This window comes from Calidris pugnax, unplaced genomic scaffold (assembly GCF_001431845.1).
Source record: "Calidris pugnax isolate Ruff unplaced genomic scaffold, ASM143184v1 scaffold250, whole genome shotgun sequence".
NCBI lineage: Eukaryota > Metazoa > Chordata > Aves > Charadriiformes > Scolopacidae > Calidris > Calidris pugnax.
Window position 1 is genome coordinate 676,060 of NW_015090984.1, and position 26,163 is coordinate 702,222.

The 26,163-nt window shown below is 37.7% G+C and overlaps 1 protein-coding gene across 10 annotated transcripts in view; it reads left to right on the plus strand.

The window, feature by feature from the left end:
* The window catches only part of RNF38 (ring finger protein 38), a 54,120-nt gene that overhangs the window by 21,859 nt on the left and 6,098 nt on the right, over positions 1–26,163 (plus strand). For 4 of the 10 annotated variants that reach the window (XM_014953822.1, XM_014953821.1, XM_014953823.1 and 1 more), the window contains exons 2-9: positions 1,417–1,610; positions 6,397–6,610; positions 8,886–9,053; positions 12,677–12,847; positions 14,588–14,749; positions 17,771–17,877; positions 19,449–19,533; positions 21,045–21,166. In XM_014953822.1, the coding sequence (XP_014809308.1) occupies positions 1,504–1,610; positions 6,397–6,610; positions 8,886–9,053; positions 12,677–12,847; positions 14,588–14,749; positions 17,771–17,877; positions 19,449–19,533; positions 21,045–21,166 (1,136 nt within the window). In that variant the 5' untranslated portion in view covers positions 1,417–1,503. Of the gene's footprint in view, positions 1–1,416; positions 1,611–4,118; positions 4,226–6,396; positions 6,611–8,885; positions 9,054–12,676; positions 12,848–14,587; positions 14,750–17,770; positions 17,878–19,448; positions 19,534–21,044; positions 21,167–21,872; positions 21,973–24,285; positions 24,336–26,163 lie in introns of those variants that run through there. The other 6 variants (XM_014953828.1, XM_014953819.1, XM_014953820.1 and 3 more) reach the window with 5 other exon arrangements.

Genomic DNA, 26,163 nt, shown 5'->3' on the forward strand with positions numbered 1-26,163 from the left:
CATATAATAGTATATCTGTTACAGTATGTAATGGTTGAGTTTCGTGTACCTTTTCCTCAGTGGGAATAACCACTTTTCTCCTCTCCTTTTACCAGACATTAACGTTTTTGTCATAAAAGGTATCAGAATAGATGGGTTTTTTTAGACCTTGGCCAGTTTCTGTCGGAGCTAGTTGACAGGCTCATAAAGTTTTGTGGGGGACAGACTGGTGAAGAGATGATATCTTTCATATTTTTTCATCGTTGAAGGTAATGACAGGTAAGGTGGTTAGACATTGGAACAAAAACCCCCAACACATTACCCAGGACATGCTGTGGTGCACCTGATGGCAAAGAATCTGACAACACAGCACAGTGCACTTCCAGGAGCAACAGGCTAGTTAAATGCAGCTCTGCACTGAACTGGCTTGTAAGCTCTACCTTGTAGTGCCATACCTAAGTTAAACTTCTGCCTCTGCTGCTCTCTGGGGATGAGATGGAAGAAGACAATAATGCTTAGAAGATGATCTGGGCCTTGATAATTCTATCCAGTCACATAAGTCACTTTCTTTGTCATTGTTCTAGGGTCATGGGGCACAGCTCTTGCTGTGCTTACTGGACCTGAACTGTACTTGAAATGAGCTTAGTCCTGGACTATGAATAAGCCACAACTGACTGTTCAGCCCAAGAATTTACTATTACTGTAGATATGAGCAGAGTATTAGAAATGTTGGAATGTAAATCAGATCACTGTTGTGGGAATGTATAGCTCCTTTGCAGGTAGGATGTGCAAAAAGCTCAGTTTGCTAGCCCATTAGATGTCTATAGTTAAATTTGAAAGTACTTATAAGCTTTCACATTTACCGGTTCATATCACGGTAAAAATCATTGCCTTTACAGTATGCATTCATGAAGAAAAAACATGCAGCTGCACATTTCCAGTCAGCCTGGTAGGGTTATAATAGCGTATACACATCAGGTTGTGTTTAGTGTGTAAAACCTTCTAATAAAAACACTATGCTTGAAAATACCCTTTAAGTGTTAGTTTGCTTTTAAAATACAGGTCTTCGTGGGCTGTGCTTATACATCTTTTTATGCTTCTGTAGCCTGTCGATGCTAGGGCAGGAGGGAAGTTTTCTTCATGTTGTTCTCTTTTCTGATATAGTTTTGATTTTACATGGACGTTACAATTTTTATCTTTTAATGCTGCTAAAATTTTGTAGTCTTAATTCTTTTAGAGGTCAGGGACCCATCGCAAATTGTGTTATAAAGATAATAAATAAGCAACTACTTGTGAGTGTTTAATTTCATGGTGGTTTAGTGAAGTCTTTAATAAGTGACTCCTAATGCTAGCCACAAAGCAGTACTGAAGCATAGATTATAATTCACTCATCTGGAGATGGATTTTGGTTTTGTTTTGTTTTTTGCACTGGCATAGAGTGAAGACAGTCCTAGTCCCAAGCGACAACGCCTTTCCCATTCAGTCTTTGACTACACAGCAGCGTCACCAGCCCCATCACCACCAATGCGACCATGGGAGATGACATCAAATAGGCAGCCTTCTTTGGCTCGGACCAACCAACACCACTTCTCAGGGGAACGATGCAACACACCCGCACGAAACAGGAGGAGGTAAGCAAGCTGTATAGATTGGGAAAAAATTTCTTATTCTTCATTATTTCAGCTCAAGGGAGATGTATTTCAGCCAGCACTGGCTAGATTATACATAGTAAACGTGTTAATGTTTCCTTTGAGCTGTAAGTTACTACAGTTGTAACTGAAAAGTTACTGGAAGTAATTCAGGTTGGTGCATCATCCCATAATTTGTGTGAATAGTCAACTTGAGGAAAGGCATGCTCAGTAACACTTCGAATTATGGGGCTGATGCTTTTTCACTCTGCACTGGAGCAATAAGCATTTAGAAAAATGCAAGGAAAAATCTTTCTCATCAGGGTAGTTTAAAAGATACTAAGAGTTATTGATTTAGTACTGTAATTTTCACTGCAGTCACGATTAATTTTCATACATAAAAACAATCTAAATAAAGATGAGGGATACGAGCTGGGGATAGTGAGGAAGTTTAGATAATGTCAAATGGTTGCTGAGGTGAGTGATTCACATGTACTAGGAGTTAGATTTTCATGTTGGTTTTAGCTTGTGGCTTATTAACCTCTCAAAGCAGAGATCTTGGAAGAAGTTCTAATGGTCATGGAAGAGTAGAGATTTGAGTGGCCAGGTTGAACTGGTGCCTGGATGGATAATAGTATAGGAAAGCATAAAACCACAGGTTTCTTTACTATTTTAACTAAACTAATTATCCAAAACACAGGCTTTTGTTGCTTCATATTCTCCCTCAAAAATGCTGAGTCATCTAATGCAAGTTAAAACACACTGTCCCTCTATTTGCTTCTGCGAAATATTGTGTCTTCATTTGTACTGAAATTGAAATGGCTGTGTTTTTTCATGAATATAAAATATTAGACTTAAGAAATGTATAATTGGTTTTTTTCTAATCCCACAAATCTAATTTTTCAGCCATGATCAATCAGGTAGTTTTGAGGCAAAAGATTTTAAAACACGGTAGTTTTCAGTGTTCACTTCAAGTTCGTCAATCTGAAAGCTTTCAGTTGGTGGCATTCAAAATACACAGCTCTCAAACCAGCTTGAATTGTGAGCTTGCAGGATTATTGAGAAGACAGAAGATTAGGCCTTTTGTACAGTTTGGTACAGGGATGCTGTGCAGAGGCATTTGGTCCAAAACTGGTTTTTACCTTAAAATGGTTTGAACTGAGATGCCTAGAATGTCTTGCATTTGTCCATTTTTGTTTGGTGTCCAGCCAGCCTACACATATTTCTTTGTGATGCTCATTAACATCTCCTCCAGAGTAAGTAGAGTGCTTAACAAACTACTGTGGGATGATGGAGAAGAATGGTATGTGTAGGACATGAATGTGCATGGGACAAGTGTCTGACATTCAAAGGCAGTCAGATGCTACCAAGGTTTGCTACCTGTGGCTTGCAAGTAAGCTGTGCTGAAAATGAAGAGACACCTTGTTCCAGAGCCTTCTTCAGTTTGACAAGAGTTGTTAGGTTGCTTGCAGCACTGTGGACATAAAGCATTACTCTTTCTAGGGCCAGCTCACTTACGCTTGGGGAATAACACCTGCTTTTGCTCTAATCAGAGACATTTAAATATGTCAGTACTTTCTTTCCATATACTTGAGTCAGGGCATTTTTTAGCTTGGGTGCACAAATGCATTTGAGCTAGCTCTAGGTCAGTTCTAGAATAGTACTACACCCAATCTCCTCTCCTAGAACAGTATCGTTAGGGAGAACAACACATACATGTCTTTTATTTTACAGGAGTCTTTTTGAGTCTTAGAATGCTCTGGAGCTGTATCTGAACTAATAACTACTCTCATGGATCAAAGCTTGATTCCTTAAGGTGATTGTGAGTGCATCTGTTATTAATATTTTAGATGAGGTTATGCATGAGCTTTTGAAGCCAATTTCCTGTTTTCCCTGCATTGTTTTATTTCTTCCCATCACAGAGTGGTCTCAGAGTTAATGAGGTTTTCAGATGAAGACAAGATGACAGGTGCACTCCAGTTGTAAATGGTCATTCAGCTCAAGTGAACAGACTAGGGCAAGTGCAAACAAAATGTCTGAAGTGTGGGTAGTGCAAATATCACTGACCCAACATCACCATTGTTAACTCTTTTGTCTGACCAGTTCACCCCTGTTGGTGAGCACAGGGTGTGCTGTTTTTTTATTATCTGGGTTTTTCCCATTGTCTAAGTTACTATTAGACCTTATCTCTTTGTATCTGGGGTTTTGTACTGTGCCTTGGACAACGGTGCCCTAATTAATTGTATTTTTTTCAGATTCATTGGAAGCAAATAAATACTGAGTTTAGAAAGGTAGCCTTCTGGTATGAATTTGCAGAAAAAATGGGGTTTTGTCCAACTACATATTTACAGATAAGTTGTGAAAGTAAAAGCATAATGCATGCCTATATGAAACAAAAGGCCATTCTAATTTGTCTCTACCAGTCATTGTGAAATGGGGAGATCTGTACCATTGCTGTGCCTCACCTTTCACCTGTGTTTCTCTTGAACATAATTCTGAACTGACAGGATTTAAGAATGTGTTACTGCAGAGAAATCACCCTTGTTAGAAGATACTTAGATCTGCAAATACTAACTCTGCAGTTACGGATGCCTCTTGATGGCCGTTTCTACCTTAGGGTAGGAATTCCTGCCATTTTTTACCACTTTGTTGTCTCTCTGTTTTAATTGGGTATTTACCATGTTAATTATATTACCGTGTAATTTTGCTGAAGGAGAAGTACAGTTTTGTTATAGCTCTGCATAGGAAAAAAAAACAGTTTTGCTTTTTACAGAGGGTGATACTCCATTCAGTTAAAACAACATGCTAGAAGTTTTGCCAGCTTTTGCTGGCTGTGCTTTCTCATAATTCTTGGTTCATAGAAAAGTAAAGCCAGACGTTGTAACAAAGACAGGGGTAAGAGTAGTTTTATGAGAAGCTGCCTTGTCTAAGTGCTGGTGGCAGGCAGAGAATTTCTGTTCTTCTTCTTCTTCCAAAGCTGTCCTTTTGGAACTTTCCTTTGTTCCTGCAGCTTTTCCAAACAAAATTCCTAGCATAGACATTTTATATTAAAGTACTCAGAGCATTTCTGTTCATAGTAGGAAATAGCAGTTTTAAAGCAATCCTAGTACTCAAAAAAAAATAGAACATCTTTTACATTAATAGCCCTGTGTATAGAAATCATATATACCAGTTTTATCTAATGAGAATGTAATAGATGTATCATACTAGTAATACAGAGATGCAGAGTGTAACAAAAAATCTGGGAAAGGAGACTGGAATTAAGACATCCATCAGTAAGACTGTAAATTTAGATTCTCAGTACTTAGAAGAAAACACAGATTGTATGTTTTGACATGGTAATTTGTAAAGATAAAGAAGGCTGTGCTTTTTTGTTTGTTTGGTTGGTTGGGTTCTTTTGTTTGTTTTAAGAATGCTATGTTACAATCTGGTATTATGCATTCTGTCTGACCTGTTGTGAATTAGCATTTGTTTCAGTTCTAAGGCAAGGCAATGGCATAATACCCCTGAGAAGTAGGGCAGAAAAACAGTGGCTTGAGATTTTGTATCATATACTTACAATAGCATCTGAATAGCTGGTAGTATGCTCCTGCTTCCCCAGAGTATGTCTGTTTCACACAACAGAAGAGTTAGACTCAATTTGAGGAATGTCTAGATTTGCCAATAAGTTTCAGATTTATTTGGTATTTGTTCGGTAATAGTAATGGGAATAGAGTAAAGAATCTTAAGTAAGTTCTCTTCCACACACTGTTGGAGAGAACGTGGTCTAGTGGGCGGGCACAGACCCTTCTTGTCTTTTTTCTGCAGTTTGGTTCCTTCAGCCTTTTCCGTAATTGGGAAACCCATTTTGTCCCATGTAATTTGAATTGTCTCTGGGACCTGTAATTTATGTATTATGGAGATTGAAAGGCATGTATTGAAAGTGCTGAAGGATGGTTTTGTGTTTTCAGTTCTTTCTCCTTCCAAATAAGTGAGAAGTGACTTGATCAAAACTTCTAATAGTGAGCTTGTTACTTGTGGACACATTGTTTTCTGAGCGTTGAGCCTGAACCACTGGTCTGATTTACAGAAGTCTCAGCTCCATTTAGTAGCATCTCTGCTCAGAATATACAATTATATAAGCGTACAAAATCAAATCCTATGCCTGTAGGTCAGTTGCTAAAGAAAAGTGCATGCTCTGGTCTAAATCAATCTAGACAACAGTTCTCGACTCTGAAAAAGAAAGCTTGCCACAATCACAATTTCCTGGGATCTTCTGGAGAGAATTCTATGAGGCACTCAGTAATGTAGTGAATATGTTTGAGATGAAAAATTCACTTGTTTCTTAAGAGGAGTCTACTGCTTTGTCTGCTCCAAGTGAGCAACATTCAGTGACCTAGTTGGAGCAAGGACCCTGGAGAAACCTGTGATCAGGGAATGAAGGATTTTTACCTGGAATAAATGCATGGAAATCTCCTGAAGTTTGCTATCTTGACTTTTGAGAACTTGTCTTGGCAATCGAAGTGCCATTTTTTAAAATAAGTTAATATTTACGTAAGAGTTCTTTTCCCAGTTTCCTTTACAGCATTGAGCTATGTTCTGCTAACCATTTCTGTGCTGGAAAATGTGTTCTCTCTAAAGCTTTTAGCAGTTTTGTCAATAAGAAGTTATAGTCCATTCTAATAAAGCTATTCTAGTAAAATTTTTCAGTGTAAAAATTTTCTTGATGCTTGATTCTCATGTGGTTTTAGTTACTAAGAAGGATTTGTGTCAGTTATATAATCTTTAATTTTTTTCAATACATTTCCAGTCCTCCTGTTCGACGTCAGAGAGCAAGGAGAGATCGTTTGTCTAGACATAATTCCATTAGCCAGGATGAAAACTATCATCATCTCTCCTATGGACAGCAGCAAGCAATAGAAGAGCCCCGAGCCTTTCACCCACCAAATGTATCTCCTCGTATGTTGCACCCAGCTGCTCACCCACCACAGCAGAATGCAGTGATGGTTGATATTCATGATCAGGTAAGAGTTTTAGAGTACAAACAGAAGAGTGTTGAGAATGTAGGGGTTTTGTTGTTGGTGGGTTTTTTTCCCCCAAATCTTCAAGGTTGTCCGCAAATTAGTTGGCAATGAAAATCATGTAACACCAAACTCTATTTGCCCTCTTACAGAGCATTTGAATATGTTGAATATTATTGGTGTATGGAGCACTGCAGTAGGCAGTGAAAAAAAACAAAGTTCAGACTTTTAATAAAGAAGATTTTTATTTAATAATACGTCAGTGCATGTATTGGCATAGTTTTGTAGGCCTCTGGCTCATACCTTTGAAATGCTTCTGAAGTTAATTTAATGGGATACAGACATGATATGATCATTAAGACTGTATTCTGTTAGACATAAAATACCTCTCCTTGGCTTAGAAATCTTTAAAAAGGTAAAATAAACTATTTAGAAGTAGAATTCAATGCCTATAATTGGTTCTCTACATGGCAGCAGAACTCATTACAGTATTGTCACATAACCAAATTAGCCATCCAACTCCTCCTTAAATGACATGAAAAAATGAGATTTGTGGTTGGTCCAGAAAGTACGTAACTCCTCTCTGCGACAGCAATTGGTATAGAATTCATTAATTGAGGACCTGCTGAAGTTGTCCTATTCAGGTAACCTTTGTTATTGATGTTTGTTAAATCAGCAGCCTGCAGCACAAGTACATTAGTTGCTACATAGTCATGAGCTGGGAAATAGAACCAGTTATCCACATGTCCACTTCTAAAACTGCATATGCATAGAATGCAACTCTAACATCCCTGCTTAAAAACTTGTTTGCATTCAGTGCAGCTGCGTACCACTGGTGTGTTGTATTACTAGCGCAGAGCAGTTCTTACCTGGGACCAAGAGCAAGGCCATTCTAGCCATCTCACAGCCTTGCGTTTTGATGAACAATTTTACTGCTGCAGCAACTCAGAAATTCAAATTATGCTCTTGCTTTATGTTGCAAGATTACATCTTTACAAGCCTGGATAAGTAGTTGTTCCCATCCCACTGTCTCTCTTAATTTCCAAGCACCGTCTGCGAGCATATATCAGTGTTTCCATACACACTGAGGTCTTCCATGGTGATGTTTTATACTTCAGGGTCCTAACCATTTTTAGAGGTCATTTTTTATTACTCTGAGCAGTAAGTACTTCAGAATCGTACCCAGCATTGCACTGTATGCCCAGCTTTTATACCTGAGCCAGAACTGTGTCAAATTCAGTGTCTTTCCTGAGACTGGTTTTTGTCATTAGTGACATATAGGTTGGGATTTTAAGTTCTGTTCAGTGCTCTGTGTTCTGTTTTGACTTCTGTGTCTGTCTACCAGTTCGGTAGATTAGCTGTTACTCATTCTCACCTTCCTAATGAGCTGTTCTTACTTGTGCCATTTTAAGCAAATAGGTTGCTTAAGAAGCGGGAGGGACAAGAGGGACACAGGAACAGTTTCATTAGAGCATCAGAGATTTCTTATTTAGTGTTTTTAAAAAACAAAAAAAAAAAAAGCCGCCACCAAGTGGTTTGTAGGTCCAGAATACCTTTGGGTCTTAGTTTGATGATTAATTCTAGAGTATATTGATGATTATTCCTAGACCATATTGCTAGGTAGAAAATTGGGTCTGTTAAGTGGGCCTGTTTCCTAATATAAATGTGGATACTTAGGGGCTGCTACCTCATAGTTAGGTTTACTTTTCCTTTTCAGCTTTCAGGTTAGATGTTCTGTTACATTTAGATTATGAGATTTAGGTTGAGTGTTGGTCTGAGAGTGAGTCAAGGGAGCATGGTCTCTTTGGAAGAAAGAAAATTGACACAATTTTCTTGTTCTTTAAAGATAAAAGTATCTGAATCATTATTGAATCAGTTCTTTCAGAGTTGAGAAGATTCTTAAGCTGCTTGTAGATTAGCTTTTATGTAGGAGTTACTGCCTTCTTATTTTGTAAGGACTAAACTTAGTATGTGGAGAGGCAAGCTTAATAGAGTCTGAGGTGATTCTGAGTGACTGTAAGGTGCCTTTGAAGTTTTAACATTTTAAACTGAGAGATCCCTCTTGGCATTTTCGAGAAACTGATCAATGAGTAACATTCCAATTAGAAGAATATTTTAATGAATGGGAATTACAAGTATGTGCCTCCTTTTACAACTTCACTGTGGGTATATTTTTTTCTGATGTAGATAAAAGCTTGTTATATTACTCATTGCGCTGTACAACGCTGTTAAGAGTTCATGGTAAGTTCTTAAATATTTTTTTTTCCTTTCGCTGCAGATCCATCAGGGCACAGTTCCTGTCTCATACACAGTGACAACGGTGGCTCCACATGGGATACCACTCTGCACAGGCCAGCACATCCCAGCCTGCAGCACGCAGCAAGTCCCAGGGTGCTCAGTGGTTTTCAGTGGTCAGCATCTTCCAGTTTGCAGTGTGCCTCCCCCAGTACGTGAGTCTCTGTAATTGCACCAGGGTCAATCTTAGACATAGGAATGGCACCTTGGAACCTCAGTGTCTCTGTGGCTTTAATTTTGTTGAAAATAAACATTTTTTCCCTGTATTATAAATTGCAGCCGCATAGCAATGTAGGCCTTAAGGCTGCTAAGCTTATGGTACTTAGCTGGTACAGTATGACTGTTTGTAGTATAGAGTCCTGACAGTTTTTAATTCAAAAAAATGCCAGTTTATGAACAGACTTCTTAGCGGCAGCTATCTTGTGTACTTTCAGATAGTAACAGGAAGGTTTCTAAGGCTTTTATTAGGCACCTCACCTGGAAAAAAAAATCTTACTTAGTAGAGATCTTGTCAAGGGATTGGTTATATACAAAAAGGTCTGATATTCCAAGGTCGGTTGTGTTCTGAGAAGTAATAAGATCCTGAAAGATCACTAGAAGCTGAGAAGACCTCCTCTGTCTCAAAATGCTGTCATAAGATGAATCAAAATACTTTTTTAATAATAATGTATCTCTGTGACTTTCAGAGATTAAAATAAAATATCTTGACTGGCTAATTTGCTGTCTTTAAATTTGAAAGAATTTTAACTGGTTTCTCAGGAATTGTGTCAATTCAGAGATGCCCCTTTCCACATCATAGCATGCTGATGCCACCATTCTGCTCAAATTTAATCATTAAGTGCTAGCAGGCACCAGAGCTGAAAAAATGTACCCCAAGAAGTTTCAGCAGTGCAAATGAAGGTTGCAAAACCTGCTCAGTCTAGTATAAATCTGTAATAACATACATAAGTAGTATTTACAGTGTCCAGTAATTGTTTATAGTGTTGGCATAAACATTGGCCTCTGCCAGCTGTGCATTTGCCAGCAGTGTGTCACAACTTTTCCTGTTGCACGTGCTGTGACCTGAGGGCATGAACAAGCCTATGACAGCGAAACAAACTGCTTGACGTGACCACCTGTTTCTTTAAGGGACTCCTTGAAGGGTGAAGATAGTTGGCATTCATCTTGTCCAGGTGCCATTTATCCCATGAGAGACAACAGGGTCTGCAGCATACTGCTGGCCAGTGTGGAATTCAACAGTGCAGCTGTCCTTAAAATATATACAGGAGTAAAGCTGTAACCAGATTGGCTGCACTGAACATACAACAGTTAATCACGTGTGTTAAGGGAATAGATGCAGTACAAGTGAATATAAAGAATTAAGGTTGAGTTTATGTAACATTCGCACACAGACTTCATTCTTTCTTCTATTATGTCAGAATTGAGGAATAATGTATATTACAAGGGGGCTCTGGAGATCATTTGGTGGCCGCCTCTTAAAAGTAGTACCAGGATTTCACAGCCCCTCTAAGCCTCTGCTCCAGTGTTTGACTGCCATTCTGTCTCAGATATATCTGATTGGATTTTCATTGCTGCAAATGCATGCCATTGGTCCTTGTTCTTTTGCTTAGCTCCTCAAGAAAGAGTCTGGTTCTACCTATCTGCTCTTACGAAGTAGCTAAAAACAGCGGTAAGGTCTTTGCTTAGTTTTCTCTTTTTAAGGCAGAATAAATCAAATTCTGCAGCCTCTTCTTTTATGGAGTGTGTTACAAGCTTCTGGTCATCATGCTGTCTTTCAGTGGACTCATTTTCGTATGTCAGTGTCTTTCTGGCACTGGGCGGGCCAAAACTGGACATGGGACTTCCAATAGAGTTCCACAAGTTCGAATAGAAGGGCAGAATCACTTCACTGGACCCACTAGTTACATTCTTAGCAATGCAGCACAGCATGCAGTATGCCCTTTTTGACTGCAGGTGTACACTGTTGTGTTTTATGTACTCGTATTTGACATGTCCACTGGAACCCAACTGTTTTTTCTGCAAGTCTGCTCACCAACCAGTCTGTCAAAATGTCCTGCTTCATAGAGTTATTCTTTCCCAGTGCCAAACTTCACATTTGTCTTTGTTGAACTTCACATGGTTCCTGCCAATTTCTCTAGGCTATGAAAGTACATCTGAAAGGTAGCCCTGTCCTCCAGCATGTCATCTTGCTCACCAGCTTCATCTGTGAACCTCCCAGTATCGCTTGTTACTTTCACAGTGTTTGTCTCTGCCTTACTGCATGTCCAACTGTAAAATACAAAAATGTCACTTACGAAATACCTTTGTCAGTTTTAAAACTTTTTGAAAGTGTGTGTTCAAACACGAGTTGTTTTCCAAAAGCCTGAATTAATCAACAGGCAGTTTTTGTTTCTTTCCACTTGAAAGATAACGGAGCCTCATTTGCTCTAACTTAAAAAGTGGCACAGGCATAGCACAGATTGTTCTAAACATATATGAGATCTGTGGTAATCTTTACCGTACAAAATCTTGGGATGAAACCTTTTTTAATGAGTTCCCCAAAGTATCTCCTGTTTTAAAGAACACCGTGTGATGTTCTACTTGCAAATTTATCTTCGGCTATTTTAGAGAGCAGTTTTCAATTTAGTAAAATATCAGTCTTAAAATACATTTTACTAAAATGTATTTTAACAAGCATGATGCTTGCTGTATTTCCTTTTTAGAAAAATGATGTAGTAGCTGAAGGTGAAGAATAGTCAACATTTAAGAAAAAAAACAGTAGTCAGATCGAATTAATCTGCTACTGTTCAGTGTGTGTAAAGATTTATGTTGGGTCATGATCACAGTAAATTGAGGTGATAGTTCCATCTCCACTGACTTTAAACTGGATCTCTAGCATTTTACCCTATTCCAGTCAGTGATGTAACTAAATAAAAAAAAAATATGAAAGCTCAGAACTGGATCCTCTTTCTTCATAGGATTTGATAATGAGTATCTTATTAATTGCTCATTTAATTGTTAGAAATGTAACAGAAATGCCCAATGTTCTGAGGATGGATCAAAGAGCAAGAAAAAGAGAATGTAGGTTTCTTGCTCCTCCATATCTAGAATTAGAAGTAAAGCTGAACACCTTCCACAAAGCATATTCCTGCTCCCCTGCAGTGTCTTCATCTCTTTGCTGTTCAAACTTTAGTGCCAAAGTTGCTTTTGTATGAGGAATTTCAAAGAGGAGAAAACAGGACTATTTCCCACGGTAGCTGTCACTTAGGGAGCCATCTTCGTAGCATACGTCTCCCCTCAAAGTGTGGAACTGAGCAGAGTTTATGAATTATTCTTAATATATAAGGCAACAGAGGTTTTAAAGCACAGTCTGAGAGCTGGGAGTCCCTCAGCTCCACGTAGAGCCAAAAATGGTTGCAAGGCCATTGCTTCAGCATGTCATTTTGAAGATAATATGTGGGGAAAATAAAATTAAGTAGGGTAAATGTACCTGCTCATCACTTAGGAGTCTCTCTAATACTGGAGTATTGAAAATCCCAACTCCCAGTGACGTTATGAGAAGTGCAAGCTACTTTGCACCTAGCAGATGTCACACTGTGGTACTTCCAAAGCCTGTTCTATCCTAATCACTGATCCTTGTTTGTTTGAATGAGGTTTGTGTGTTTTGGGAGGCTTTTCCAAGGAGGCAAAAGAACTGCTTTTGTTACAATGACATCTTTCCATAATAAATATAGAATTTTTAATAGGGGCTGTTTGTGCCAGAAACAAAAATACGTTGTTTTCATTTTATTTCAGATGCTTCAGGCGTGCTCAGTTCAGCACCTTCCAGTACCATATGCGGCATTTCCACCCCTCATTTCTAATGACCCATTCCTTTTGCATCCTCCTCATATCTCTACACACCACCCTCCTCACTTGCCTCCTCCAGGACAATTCGTTCCTTTCCAAGCGCAGCAGTCACGGTCGGTAAGTAATGCTTCTTACTCCCCTCTTCATAGTATTGGTGGGTCTGGATGGGAAAATAGTACTAAGATATCCGACTGAAGAAACTGAAGGATCTTGTTTAAAGTAATAGGGTTTTGCACTTATGCTTCCTTAGCAAGTCTGTAACCACTTACTGTGAAGATGAAAATACAGTTTTAAAGTTCACCATGGTTTTTACAGATTTCATCTGTAAAAGGTGAAAAAGATGTATATTTGCTTCACCAACTATTCCTTCAGATATTTCTTTCCCTCGAAGCAGAAGAGCATCCAGAGGAAGTTTTGTAGTGCAGTAGTGGTCTCAGAGAAAGCTTAGCAGGAGAGAAGAAAGCACAGAATGTTATTTTTATTACATGTTCCTTTTGTATTACATCTCAATTAATTTTTAAATGGCCAATGCTTTTCCTTAAATAATAACCTTATATTGTCTAAACATATTCAGGAGCCTACTGTCTCCCCCTTTTTTTTCTTCACTTATGAAAGTTATTGATGCCTTCTGCTTAAGCTTAGTGATAGGAACTATGCAAACATGGGAAAACATGACCCTGTTTTGGGTTTGAGGGAAATAAGATTTTCAGTTCTGTCCAACAGCTCTTACTGTGGGGTTATCTGTATACTGATGTCTATTTGTTTGCCCCTCTGACTAGAAAATGCCAGTATTTCACTGCAGCAAACGTAGAGAGCAGCTTCCTTATTACTTACTAACAATGCTGAGACTTCTCCATGCCATGTTTCAGTTGTGGAAAAGGTTACAGTCACTTTATTATGATGATAGGAGAACAGCCAGGAAAACACGGTTTCCAGTGGTAATCTTTGTAGGACTTTCCTTTAGAAAATGTATGGGTCTGGGTTTTAGATTGAGTTGCTTACTTAGGTTATTGACTAGGCTTGCCTGTCAACATTCAGCTCCTGCAAAAAGCTTGTATGTTATTGGTTTGAGAATACCTTGTGTTTAAATTTGGTTCTACATAACAGGGAATCAGAATATTCCTTTGGTACCACAAGGTTCCTTAGCTGAATTTCTTGAAACAGTGGAATTCAGTATCAGGAACAGAAAAGTGTATTAACGAAACAGTGACAATTCCTGCTTATTTCTTGAGCACTTTTGGGACTGATTGATGTTGACTAGAATATAATGCTGAACCGGAATCTCATGCTTCTGAAACCTCTGGACTGTGTGTTCTTGGTAGGACTGTTTGCATGACCCTCCTAGGAAAGCATCTTCTTGATCACCAAGTATCATTATCAGTTTAATTCACTGAAGTTGCCATGTTTCCTCTCCACTTTTCAGTTTTTCTGGCACAATTTCAGTTCTTGTCTATGGTTGTTTATTTTTTTCTCTCACATAGTTGTACAGTAAGAGCAGCCTGGCAAGAAGGAGAGCAAATATGTGTCCTGAAAAATGCAAGACACAGGAAATTACAGCCACTCCTATACTTGCTAGATCGCATAAATTCCTGTCTATAAGCATGGCTAGCTGGAAAAGGTGAATTTATATCAAACGCGTAGTGTTGTCTTTGCTTTTTGGTAGTGTTAATGACGCAGGAATTGTTCCCAAAGTTACTATGTGAAACTGAGTACAATTATACCTGTTATTTATTATTTTTTTTACCTTATAAAATTTACCACATCAGCTCAGAATATACAACTGGGATTGCAGTTTTTTACTGGGGAAAATGACATCTCTATTACTGCAGCAAAGCCTATCTCTTTTTCTTTTTTTAGCCACTTCAAAGGATAGAAAATGAAGTAGAACTGCTTGGAGAACATCTCCCTGTAGGAGGTTTTACATACCCTCCCTCAGCCCATCCACCAACACTGCCTCCCTCAGCTCCTCTCCAATTCTTGACCCACGATCCTTTACACCAAGAGGTGTCATTTGGTGTAGTAAGTATTGTTTTCTGTACTACATTTTTTTTCAAGCTGCATTAACATTCTTGATCTTTATTCTATAGTACATTTTGTTGAAAAGTGGCACTTCTTGCAGTTGTATTCCATTATTGACTATAGCTGCATACCACAGTATTTTCTTTAAGCTTGTTTTAATAAACTTATGGGTAACTTAATAACACCAGCAAATGATTTCTGATAATTTTGTCTGCAGAGTGTCATAGCAGTTACTTAGAAAACATTCCACATTGCCACACAGTCCAGGACCTCTAGTGCAGAAAATAATTAGTACAGTTTAGAAAAGCTACTGTCACTTTTAGCTAATTCTTCATCATATGTTGAGTTTCCACAAGCCAGGACATCTCCAAAGTGTTTTCACTTTGCAGGCAAGCAGTTGTATATAGTGCTTCCACCATTTAGACTGCACAGCTTTACAAAGGCAGCCAAGCTTGCTTTAGCCAGCTTTCTGGGGATCTACCAGCAGTTCAGCTGCAGCAGCACCAAAAAAATTAAACCCGGTGTGGGATATAGTCTGTGCTAAATTTTGTGCTTCTGTGGTGTGTCCACTAACTGTACTACCTCCAGGATTTTTTAGGTGTGCATCAATCTGCAATTATATTAGTTCTGAGATTTTGTTCTTGTTGTTTTGTGGGGGTTGTTTGGGGTTTTTTTTAAAACTTCTCTTGCCTCTGTAATGCTTGAAGAAATAATTAGAAGTCAGGTATAGGCTCTGTATTTTTTAAATGCTTGAACTGTGCATCAAGTTCACAGAAGGTTTTAGAGGCGTGTTGTTATTGAAAATTTTAAATGAGAATGAAATTTTAGGCCCTGTGACTACAGAATATACAGATAACTTCTCTTGAATTAGTCTTCTTGAAATCACACAGCTGAGTTAAATGCTTGCTACAGATTTTATAGAGGTTCAAGTCCCCACCATTAAAAAAAAAATTCAGCTCATTGTTAAACTAAAGGTGTACAGATTTTCAATAAAGTTTTCAGTGAGAATGAGTCGCTCTCAAGACAAAGACACTTAAAAACTTCCATAAACTGCTTATATTTCATTCAGTAAGCCTGTTAAGTTATTATTACAATCTAATCACAAACATTTTGGTGGGGGGAGGCTTTGTTGATTTCCAAGTTCAGACTTTAAAGAAGATAAGGAACAAAATACCGTTTCTTGCAGATTATCTAGCACTTGTCTTGTGTGATGCTTCAGTTCTGGGTTTATATCACCAAGAAGTAGAATAGAAGTGTATTCTAAGTAATCATACAGGGCTTTTTTGAAGCAAACCTAAATCTTTACATAATTTTATTTATATTAAAATAATGATGGAATGGCTGCATTTCTGATTCTCTTTCATTCAGTGAACACAACAGTTTCTAATTATATTTTTGAATTGCAGAATTCACAAAGCAGTAGAATTAATATTTGCTATGTCTAGTTTGAGATTTTACTTTCAAGAAGAAGACCCTGACTCTTTTCCATTATGTCCATATTCATATGTAAATTTTATGTATGACCATTCCTACCTATTAATAATGTTTCCATTATAAAGTTAGGATGTTTTAGGTTAGTTGCTGGTGGTGTTAGGCTTTTGCGTTTTCTTAAATTTCAAACGTGAAGGAAGAGAAACGTGTTAGTAAAGACTTCTGAGTGTTATTTGTTGAAGAAAAAAATTCTGAATATTAATTCAGTAGTGGTGTGTGAAATTCAGTTTTAAAACTTGCTAAAAAGTTTTAGTACTTTGAATATTTTTGGAAATAAGTAGTTTCAATTTAAGTGGAAATTTTTTACCATGTATGTCCCCATTGTAATAGGTAATGCAAGGAATTTTGAAAAATTATATGAAAACTTAAATATACAAGTAGCAAGATTAGCGTGCAAATGAAAAAAAAAAATTGATAAAAAAGCCCTGATTTATCCATGGAAAGAATACATTGAACTTTTAGGGTTGACTGTCTCTTTAAGCATTAACCCAGCTGCAGAAATTGTGCTGATTGAACTTCCCACATACACTTGAAAGCTTTCTTTAACATAAATGTAAATATACATTACAGCTTAAAAGAGTTTTTTTAAAGAAGAAGGTTTTTTAAAAATCTTTTTTTTAAGAATTTTTGGGTTTTTTAAAAGGCTTCTTTACTCAACCACTTGTGCTCAGGCCTGCATAATAGCATCAGAGCTAAAGCCTGAGAATTTATATGTGCAAGAGGGTCAGCAGCTCAAGTCCCATTTCCCAAACCAGCCTGCATGTAGACTGAGCACCCAAGAGCTGTCAAGGATTTTTGTTGTGTTATACTATGTTTTTCACATCGAATGTTATGATTGTGTGTTATTGATGGTAATTGTTTCAAACTGAGGCTGAGGTTCTTTTAGATTTGAGTAGAGGCTGGATTTTTTTTAATAATGCTTTATTGAAAGTGTATTTCAGTATTCAGATTTCATTTTATTTCATGATTAAGAAAACAAAATGTTGAATCACAGACTCACAGACTGGATAAGGTTGGAAGGGAGGTCATCTGGTCCAACCCCCCTGCTCAAGCAGGGCCACCTAAAGCTGGTTGCCCAGGACCATGTACGGTCAGCTTTTGAATGTCTCCAAGGAGTGAGACTCCACCACCTCTCTGAGCAACCTGTGCCAGTGCTCATTCACCCTCACAAAGTAAAGAAGTGTTTCCTGATGTTCAGACGGAGCCTCCTGTGTTTCAGTTTGTGCCCATTGCCTCTGGTCCTGTCACTGGGCACCACTGAAAAGAGCCTGGCTCCGTCTTCTTTGCACCCTCCCTTCAGGTATTTATGTACGTTGCTAAGATCCCCCTGAGCCTTCTCTTCTCCAGGCTGAACAGTCCCAGCTCTCTCAGCCTTTCCTCATATGTGAGATGCACCAGTCCTATCTTAGTGGCCCTTCGTTGGACTCTCTCCAGTATGTCCATGTCTGTCTTGTGCTGGGGAGCCCAGAACTGGACACAAGTTCCAGTTCCACAAGTTTCAGTTGAAGCTTATTTTGTTCTTTCTTGCAGCCTTACCCACCTTTTATGCCTCGAAGACTCACAGGGCGCAGCAGATACCGATCACAGCAGCCAATACCACCACACCCTTACCACCCCAGCTTATTACCTTATGTGCTGTAAGTTCAAAGTACATTTGCTTCCATGTAGGCTATTAAAGAAGTCATGTGACTTGCAACAAGAGTCTTGGCACTTTTTATGATTTGATTCTACCAGGGAACAGGCAGAGTTCAGCTGTCACAATGAGGAGGGAAAGTGTAAAATTTTCAGCCTGTTTTGAATAACTCACACCCTTAAGCAAAGAAAAATACTAAGTGAACAGTTTTGTTCAATGCAGTTTTGTAGGCTTTTTTGAGGCACGGTAGCCTCTTGTTTCTGAACTCTTTCATAAAATCTTCAACAAATTTTAAAACTTGGTTCTTGGATACTCTTACAGAGGCATGGTTACACTCTAGGGTAAAGTCCTAGGAGTCTTCGCTTATGGAGTAAATTAATTTGGCTTGGTTCTTAATTATGAAACACAAGGGTGGGAGCTTTCTATGATGTGTTACTCTTGTTGGCTTAACTGCTGATCTGTTGAATTTCTGTTCTGCCTCTGATTACATCTGTTTCTGGAAAAGATGTGGGACAATTAACATTTAGGAATTATCTGTAGTGTGTTATGGTAGATTCTCTGTGGAGGAGTTTGGGTATATGACATGAAATTTATTACTCTTATATGTGCTGTTTTGGAAATAAGTACTAAGTGTTTGGAAAACAGAGATTATTTTCTTGTGCAAAAGCGACGTTTGACAAGAAAATAACCAAATATTGGCACCAGACCTGTAGTTTCTCTCTGTGTAGTTTCAGATGTGGCATGAAAATGGCACCAGAAATCCGATCCAGTGAAGTTGTTCAACTTTGCATCTTACAGTCTGAGAGTAATGTCATAGCTTCTTGCTTGTACATTGAGGACACAATGTGGCGCAGTAATTCCTGATGACTTCAGTGGGATTGTAGTATATTTTAGTGCTGTAGATTTCTGACTTCTTTGTCTGAGTTAAGTTTTGACCCATTGTACTGTCTTGGGGGATAAGACCACTTGTTGAATATAAAAACAGAAAAACATCTCTCTCTTGCCTCTCTATCTGAAGGGATTGTGCTTTAACTAACATGACAGTATATATAATTTAGTGAGTTTGTGCTTGCCTTCAGTATGGAATTTAGTCCAGTAGCATATCCTGTTTATCTTCATTGTGTGTTTTAGGCTTATGAAAGTTTCAAGGTTTTTGTATCGGAGAGCAAAGTGAACTTAGGGTTCATTTTCTTTGTTGGTATTTATCCACTTAAAGAAATAAAATATATTTAAAAACAGAACATCAATTTATTGACAGTTTTACCTCTCCATAATCTGTGATAACCAAGAGATTAGTTTTTGTAATAATGCTGAGCCTGGTTGGAAATATCAGTTGAGACATGCATGCAATTAAAAAGGCAACGCTCCCAATAACGAAAAGTGGCAGAATTTGCTTTTTCCTTTGATTCTTTCACTTGAAAAAATCTACTCTTGACTTCGAACTTAGCATTTTTATCAGTTCTGAGAAGCTGTTGATTTGAAAGGAATCGATAAGGTAGCTGTACCTCTGCCAGATGTTTCTGTGCTTTCCTTCAGCAAGATGCTGAACCTTATCATTGTTTGCTCTCATGGTAGATCAATGCTCCCAGTGCCACCTGCAGTTGGACCAGCTTTCAGCTTTGAGTTGGATGTGGAAGATGGCGAGGTAGAAAACTATGAGGTTGGTGTGCGAACTACAACTACCTTTAAAGAACAGATGTTAGCACAAGCAATACATAAATTTTTATTATATTTTGCTTTTAATCCTACTTTTGCCTTTCAAATAAATGTTATGACTGTGAAGACAGAATCCAGAAATCATCTTTTCAGATTTTTTTGCAGTACTCAATATTAGAAGTGCTTAGCTTTACTTTTTGTCTGTTGCTCTTTTCCAGAATCTACCCTTCCCATCTAGTAGTCACTAAATTGTCCAGCTTTTCTGTTCTACATGCTACTCTTCTCCTTTTTATTTTTAATGGATTTTAAGTATCAAACAGAAGTGAAGCACTTTCAAAAGTGAAGTTGATTGCTGGTTTTATATGTGTAACTTTGCAGAATAGTGTTAATACAGAACAGTGTTAATGTCATAGGATTAATTAATCTAAATATAATGTTTATAAAACTGCCTTACTGCCTTTTCTTCTTGGCTTCAGGAGGGTAAAGTAATTCACGTCTATAGATGTAGAACCCTCTTTAATATCCTAGATAATTATCAGGCAGCCCCAGCTGTTGTGTCTTTGCTGGTTCTGAGACCATTGTATTCCATTTGATTTCTCTTCAGTCATCATCAGTGCTTACTTTTACATCTCTTTGCCTGTGGTCCCCTTAAGAGCTCTCTGTAGTTGCACATTTTCAGTTTAACAATGAGCACTACTGTAATAACTTCTATGCTAGTTCAGAAGAAGCATCATCTTATTTCTGAGAATTTGGGCCCCAGGTTTCACAGTATTAGAAATCTCCTTGTGATCAGCGCCACTTGCAGCTTTCACCAAGTCTTTTAACTTTTCTATGCCTTGGTTCTCCATCACATTTATAGTGATACTTTTCCTAGCATTCCTTGTGAAGGAATGCAGGTTACATACATGACAAGAGTGCAAATTATTTACATGAGAGGCTTTTAGTGCAATGCTTGGTGCTTAGAAATTGAACATAAAATTGAGGAAAAAAAAATTGCTTAAAGTTTGATGATATATATTTCTTTTCCAGATTCAGGATAAAATCCCCATTTTTCAGTTCAGCTAGACCAAGATGTGAAGTGGGAATCAGAACCTGTCCAATTAAATTCTTGGTTTCTCTCACAAGACCAGACTTGCATATTCCTAGGAAGGAAATTTGTTGATGATTTTTTCTGGTTACCAGTACTATGAATTTCATAGCAGGGTGAGGGGATCCTTCAGAAGGAAAATACCATGCTGCATGTGCAGCCACAGGACTAATTGGAAGCTGGGTCCTGGATATTTTGAAACCCCAAAAAGAACATCTTGCATAATTGGAAAGATGGTTGAATTCTGAGAAGACTTTGCCATGGTGCTTCTGTTGTAGGGAAGAATTAAGGTTTGAAACATTTCTTGATAGAAGGATGTTTTGTGCTGCCAGCTGGGGTAATGAGGTGTAATGGCTGCCCTACCTCTTGTGGAACCAGAGCCTGTTTGAGCAGGGAATTTTTAAATGTCCGCTTCCCATGTTTTGCAGGCACTCTTGAACCTGGCAGAACGTCTGGGAGAAGCCAAACCAAGAGGATTGACAAAGGCAGACATTGAACAGCTTCCATCCTACAGATTCAATCCAAACAATCACCAGTCAGAACAGACATTGTAAGTGCCATGGTCTCTTTCAAAGGTCCATAATTTAGGTGGCTCTATTCCATTTCCTTAACTTGCAGCAGTAGCAAGGCCAGAGGGGCTTTAAAAGCAGTCCTGTCAATAAAGTTTAATTTAGTTTTTTTTCCTTGGGCTGCTTTCTGGATCAAATACTGTTTATCCTTACTTTAAAACTTCTATCTAATCTCACATAATTTAGCCATGTTTCAGTTGAGTTCCTCAGCATTTAAAAAAATTAAAATGAATGGAAGATATTCTAGGTTCTGTTCACCAAACTAGACTTTGAAGTGACATTGTCAATTTGGAATTTAGCATTTGTTAAAATAGCTTCAATTGCTGAAGTTTCAAGTGCTCCTGATAGAGCTTGGTCAGTGGTTTCAGAGTGCATCTTTTTACTTTTAAAACCCATTAATTTACTGTGAAAGATCTGCACAGCCAAGTGGAATGGGCTGTATAGATATAAAAGTAGTTAAAGTGATTTAGTACCAAATGCTATCTAATGTTTGAACTCCAGTGTAACGATTTTTCTCTGGTGTTCCCATGATCCTCAGTGTGACTTACCAGTATCAGTAGGGAGTAAACTTACAGATCATTATATCCACCATTTTGGTTTTGATTAAACATCTGTTCTATTGTTTGGGTCTATGAACTCCTGTGTTCTTACACAGCAGATACATTTGAACTTTGTTGTCTTTTTTAGATGTGTGGTGTGCATGTGTGATTTTGAGTCAAGGCAGCTACTTAGAGTCTTACCCTGTAACCACGAGTTCCATGCTAAGTGTGTCGATAAATGGCTGAAGGTAAAAAAAAAAAAGATAATTTATTAATTCCTAACATAGGGGATTCATTATGTAGTTTTGGGGGAGGGACTGTGGGTATTTTGGTGTTCCACTTCATCTTGTTTCACATTTGTAATTCTTAATGCTAGAATTGCCAACAGAGTGGAAGCACTGCCTACTTATGTTTTTTCTAACAATTGATGAAGAATGTTTCTTTATAATCTTTGGCACAGGGAAAAATGAATATGAAAAGAAATATTTTCATTAGCATACATTACTGTGTTTTCCATTTGCACAAAACAATGCCTGAATTTGAGTAATACGTGAAATTAAAGAAAGCTTCAAAACAAAAAAAGAATAATACAGGAAATATAAATTAGAGTTTCAGTGATGATGGTGGCTTTAACTATTTTACATAACCTGCATAGCAAGAATGAGTACTAATACCTTCCTCTCCCACTTTGCTATTAACATCAGGTTCTGGGGCAAATAAAATGTGTTATGTATGTACATATATGTGTATGCATATATATAGAAATGTAATGTATGCAAATAGAAATAATGGTTTTAAAAATTACGATATACCCTTCTGAGAGAAATGGAGCAGAAAAGAAGGGATCTAGAATCAGGGCAGCCCAGAAAGAGGACAGAAAATAGCAGCAGTACAGAAGATGTGAAGGACAGGAAGTAGAAATAAGTAGATGATGATGATACAGACATTTCTGCAAGGTGCATTAGCCAGATCTACTGAGGTACTGATCCCTATCTTGCTTCCCCTATTTTTGGTATTTTATTCTATTCAGCTTAAGTTTAAGTCTGTGTGTACGCGGTTGTGTGGAACATTTGAAACTGCACTGATCCTATTTTAATACAGAATACAGTTCCTAGAGACTTACAGACAGCGTCTGTTGTTTCAGAAAAAAGAAAATAAACCCCCTTGCCTTTATGGCTTCATAAAAGCAAGAAAATGCATATATTAGACATACACTAGAGAATTCAGGTCAGAGAATGAAAAAATCAATTTAATATTGACAGCATTCTTTTGGCTAACAAGGTGTCAAGACTAATGAGAAGGATTTTAAAAACTGGGATATGCAATTGGTCTTGGGCTGCAGTACCCAAGGTAGGTTAAGGCTTCTAAAAGACCTAAGGCCAGTGAGTTTCCACAACAATACAACATAACTTGCAGTAGAACTGGTGTCCTTCAGTATCTGCATCCATGTACATGCTTGAAAATCATCAAGAGGAATGTAAACATCTAGATGTTTTATTGTCAGATTAAAAAGCCACATACACACCCACACCCATGATATTATCAATATATCTGTGCTAGATGTATGCAGTTTTATTCAATAACTGCAAATTAAAAGTAGATTCTATCTATTAATTGGGTATTCTCCAGTGTTCCCCTGTTCTTTTTGAGGAGAATTCACTGGATTTGTGAAGGTTTTTTTGTTGCGTGAAACTTTATATATCGTTTGTGGTGTGCGCAGAGTATCCAGGCATAGTATTCAGTCCATTTTATGAAAAAAGAACTAAGTTTATTTGACACAGCCTGTGAGAATAGCGGTTGCTATAGATAGGTATTTATCTATAGGTTAAATTGATTATATAGATTTTTTTTAAAATGCAGCTCTTTCCAGGGTATTAATACAAAAAGATATACCTCTGATTCATAGAGCCCCTTATCTGCAAATTGCTGGAAGTTAGAAAAACATGTCAGGGAAGTATCATGCATGCTTGTCCTGTTCTTATGCTCTTTCTTACCTGACATTGATTTCAAGAGTCAGACAAGTATGTTGAATCAAGCTTTTTTGGGCACTTAGTGGGGCAGTTCTACAGTTAGATTTAGTACTTTCAACTGGTAATGAACTCACAATCAAATTCAGAACAGCAAAATGAAAAAAGCAGATTTAGTTCAGCCTTCTTTTTCAGAATTGTAGATGTACTGTAGTAGTGGTAAAACAGCTTTTTTCAGTTTTTAGAAACCATGTATTTTTGAACAGATCTTCAAGTGTGTATTTTCTGAAGGTTGTGGTATCATAGGAAAACCCTATGTCCGCAAAAGTGTCAGCTAGCTGGGGGAATGAGTGAAAGATACGCAATCTAAACTAAAGGGGGTGCAGTTATACCCACGTAAAACTGCTTGTATTGGCATCATGTATTCCAGAGCTAGATGCAAAATAAGATAGATAAGGTTAAAGCATCACAGTGTAGGATTGCTATTTTACACCGTGTGGGTTTAGTTACACTAATATGAAGATGTTGTGTGGAAATAAAGATTATTTTCATTGCAAACTATGACAAATTGCCTGTAACACCAGCCTATTTTAGTTACAGCCTCTATCTAAACTTGGTTACAGTTAAACAGCAACCGTCTGGAGGTAAGGATAACAGGAAGGTATTTTGTGCTATAGTTTTGCTTCTGTCCATTCCTTTATGTATTTGACAAGTTGACAAGTTGGGGTTTTTTTATATCTACATTGACATATAATTAGTATAATTATGTCCACATCCACTTAATTCACACCTTCCAGGCAACATCATGTTGATAAATTCTGCAAGGGAAGGTAAAAATCACAGCTTTAAGTACCTGTAACTTTTTTCCACCAGGTAAAAAATATTAAAATTTTAGCAGTTTGTCCCTATGTTTTAGTGATTTAATCTTGGCCCTTTGAAGAAAGTATTTGTTATCTAGGAATATTTCTAGAACTGGTTCTAGAACTATGCAGTCAAGTCGATCCTTTTAAGTTTCACTGTTTTGTTAGTGAAGGGTTTAAATGAAAGGATGGTGATCCCATCTCATTATTTTAAAAAATAAATCCTTATTCTACTGCCTGTTGTTGATGATGGAGAAAAAAAAAATCAGGTATCTAAGAGCTTTGTCTATGCGTAAAAGGTTTGATCTGCCCTGCCTGGTATAATGCGATGTGCATTACTACTTTTTTAAGTAGTGTGAGCAAGTGAGAGGAAGTGCTCTTTTACAGAGCGCTACTTTCCCACTTAAATTTATACTTCCCTCGTTAAGCAAGGTTAAAGACTTATGAAAGAAAATGTAATACACTGGAGAAAACAGAATTAAGAGGGATTTTATCTTTTTGCTTTTCATAGTATTGTTAACTCTCCCTTTTCACAGTATTTGGTTATTTCTTAATGCCCTAAATCCTTTAGTCAAATATGAAAACATGTGAAATCTGTTCTTTTGTAAAGTATAGAGTTAGTCATTGTGCCAAAGGACAGCTTGAAAGCATAATTTGTCTTGATCCTGAGGGCTTAGAACCAGATAACAAAGACAACTTGTTTTATATTAAATGTTCTGATAGGAACTGCTGTATTATATATGAGAAAAGGCAAACTAAGTTAGTCTAACTTAGTTCCAATGTACTACCACCAAAATAGTGCAATGATTATTAGAGGATTCTAGTAGCCCTACAAATGCATTATTCTAAATGCAGTTCAATTTAGCTGTAAATGTCCTTAAATTATAAAAAAAATAAATCAGTTCATTATGCAGCTCTCTGGCCTTACAGCAGAAAAAGTGAGTTTGCCTGAAAGAGTGGCTAGTTAGAAGGTGATTATTATAATATGGCCACCTTACTCCTCTTTTTGCACCAGTCATGTTAAATGCCAGGAAGGGGGAATGAATTTCATGAAAGGCATAAGAATGTAAGTAAATTTAAATCAGATATTTGTGTAGGATCTTTAAAAGTTACTCAAAAGCAGTACTGCAGTATCCATGAGTATTCATTTCATCCTGGCACAGTGGATTTATTTCTGCAATTCCTGTCAGGAAATTACTCCCACTTGAATGCTCTATGTAATGCTACAAAGGGTAGATACTTCATTATTTATCTCAGTGAATACCTCTTGATTGATTAATCCATTGAATTTTGAAGCACATGACAGGTAACCTGGGAAGAATACAGAGAAGTTGTCCAAGCAGCCAGGGATCAGGTTAAGAAGTCTAAAGCCCAGGCAGAATTAAATCTGGCCAGGGACATCAGGTACAAAAAGAAAAAATTCTGTAGATATGTTGTTGACAAAAGGAAGACTTGTAGGGAAACTGTGGGCCCACTGAGGAACGAAACGGGAGACCCGGTCACTTGCAACATGGACAACGGTGAGACACTCAATGACTTTTTTGCCTTATTCTTCACCAGCAAGTGCTCTCTACTCACACCACCCAAGCCACAGAAGGTAAAGGCAGGGACC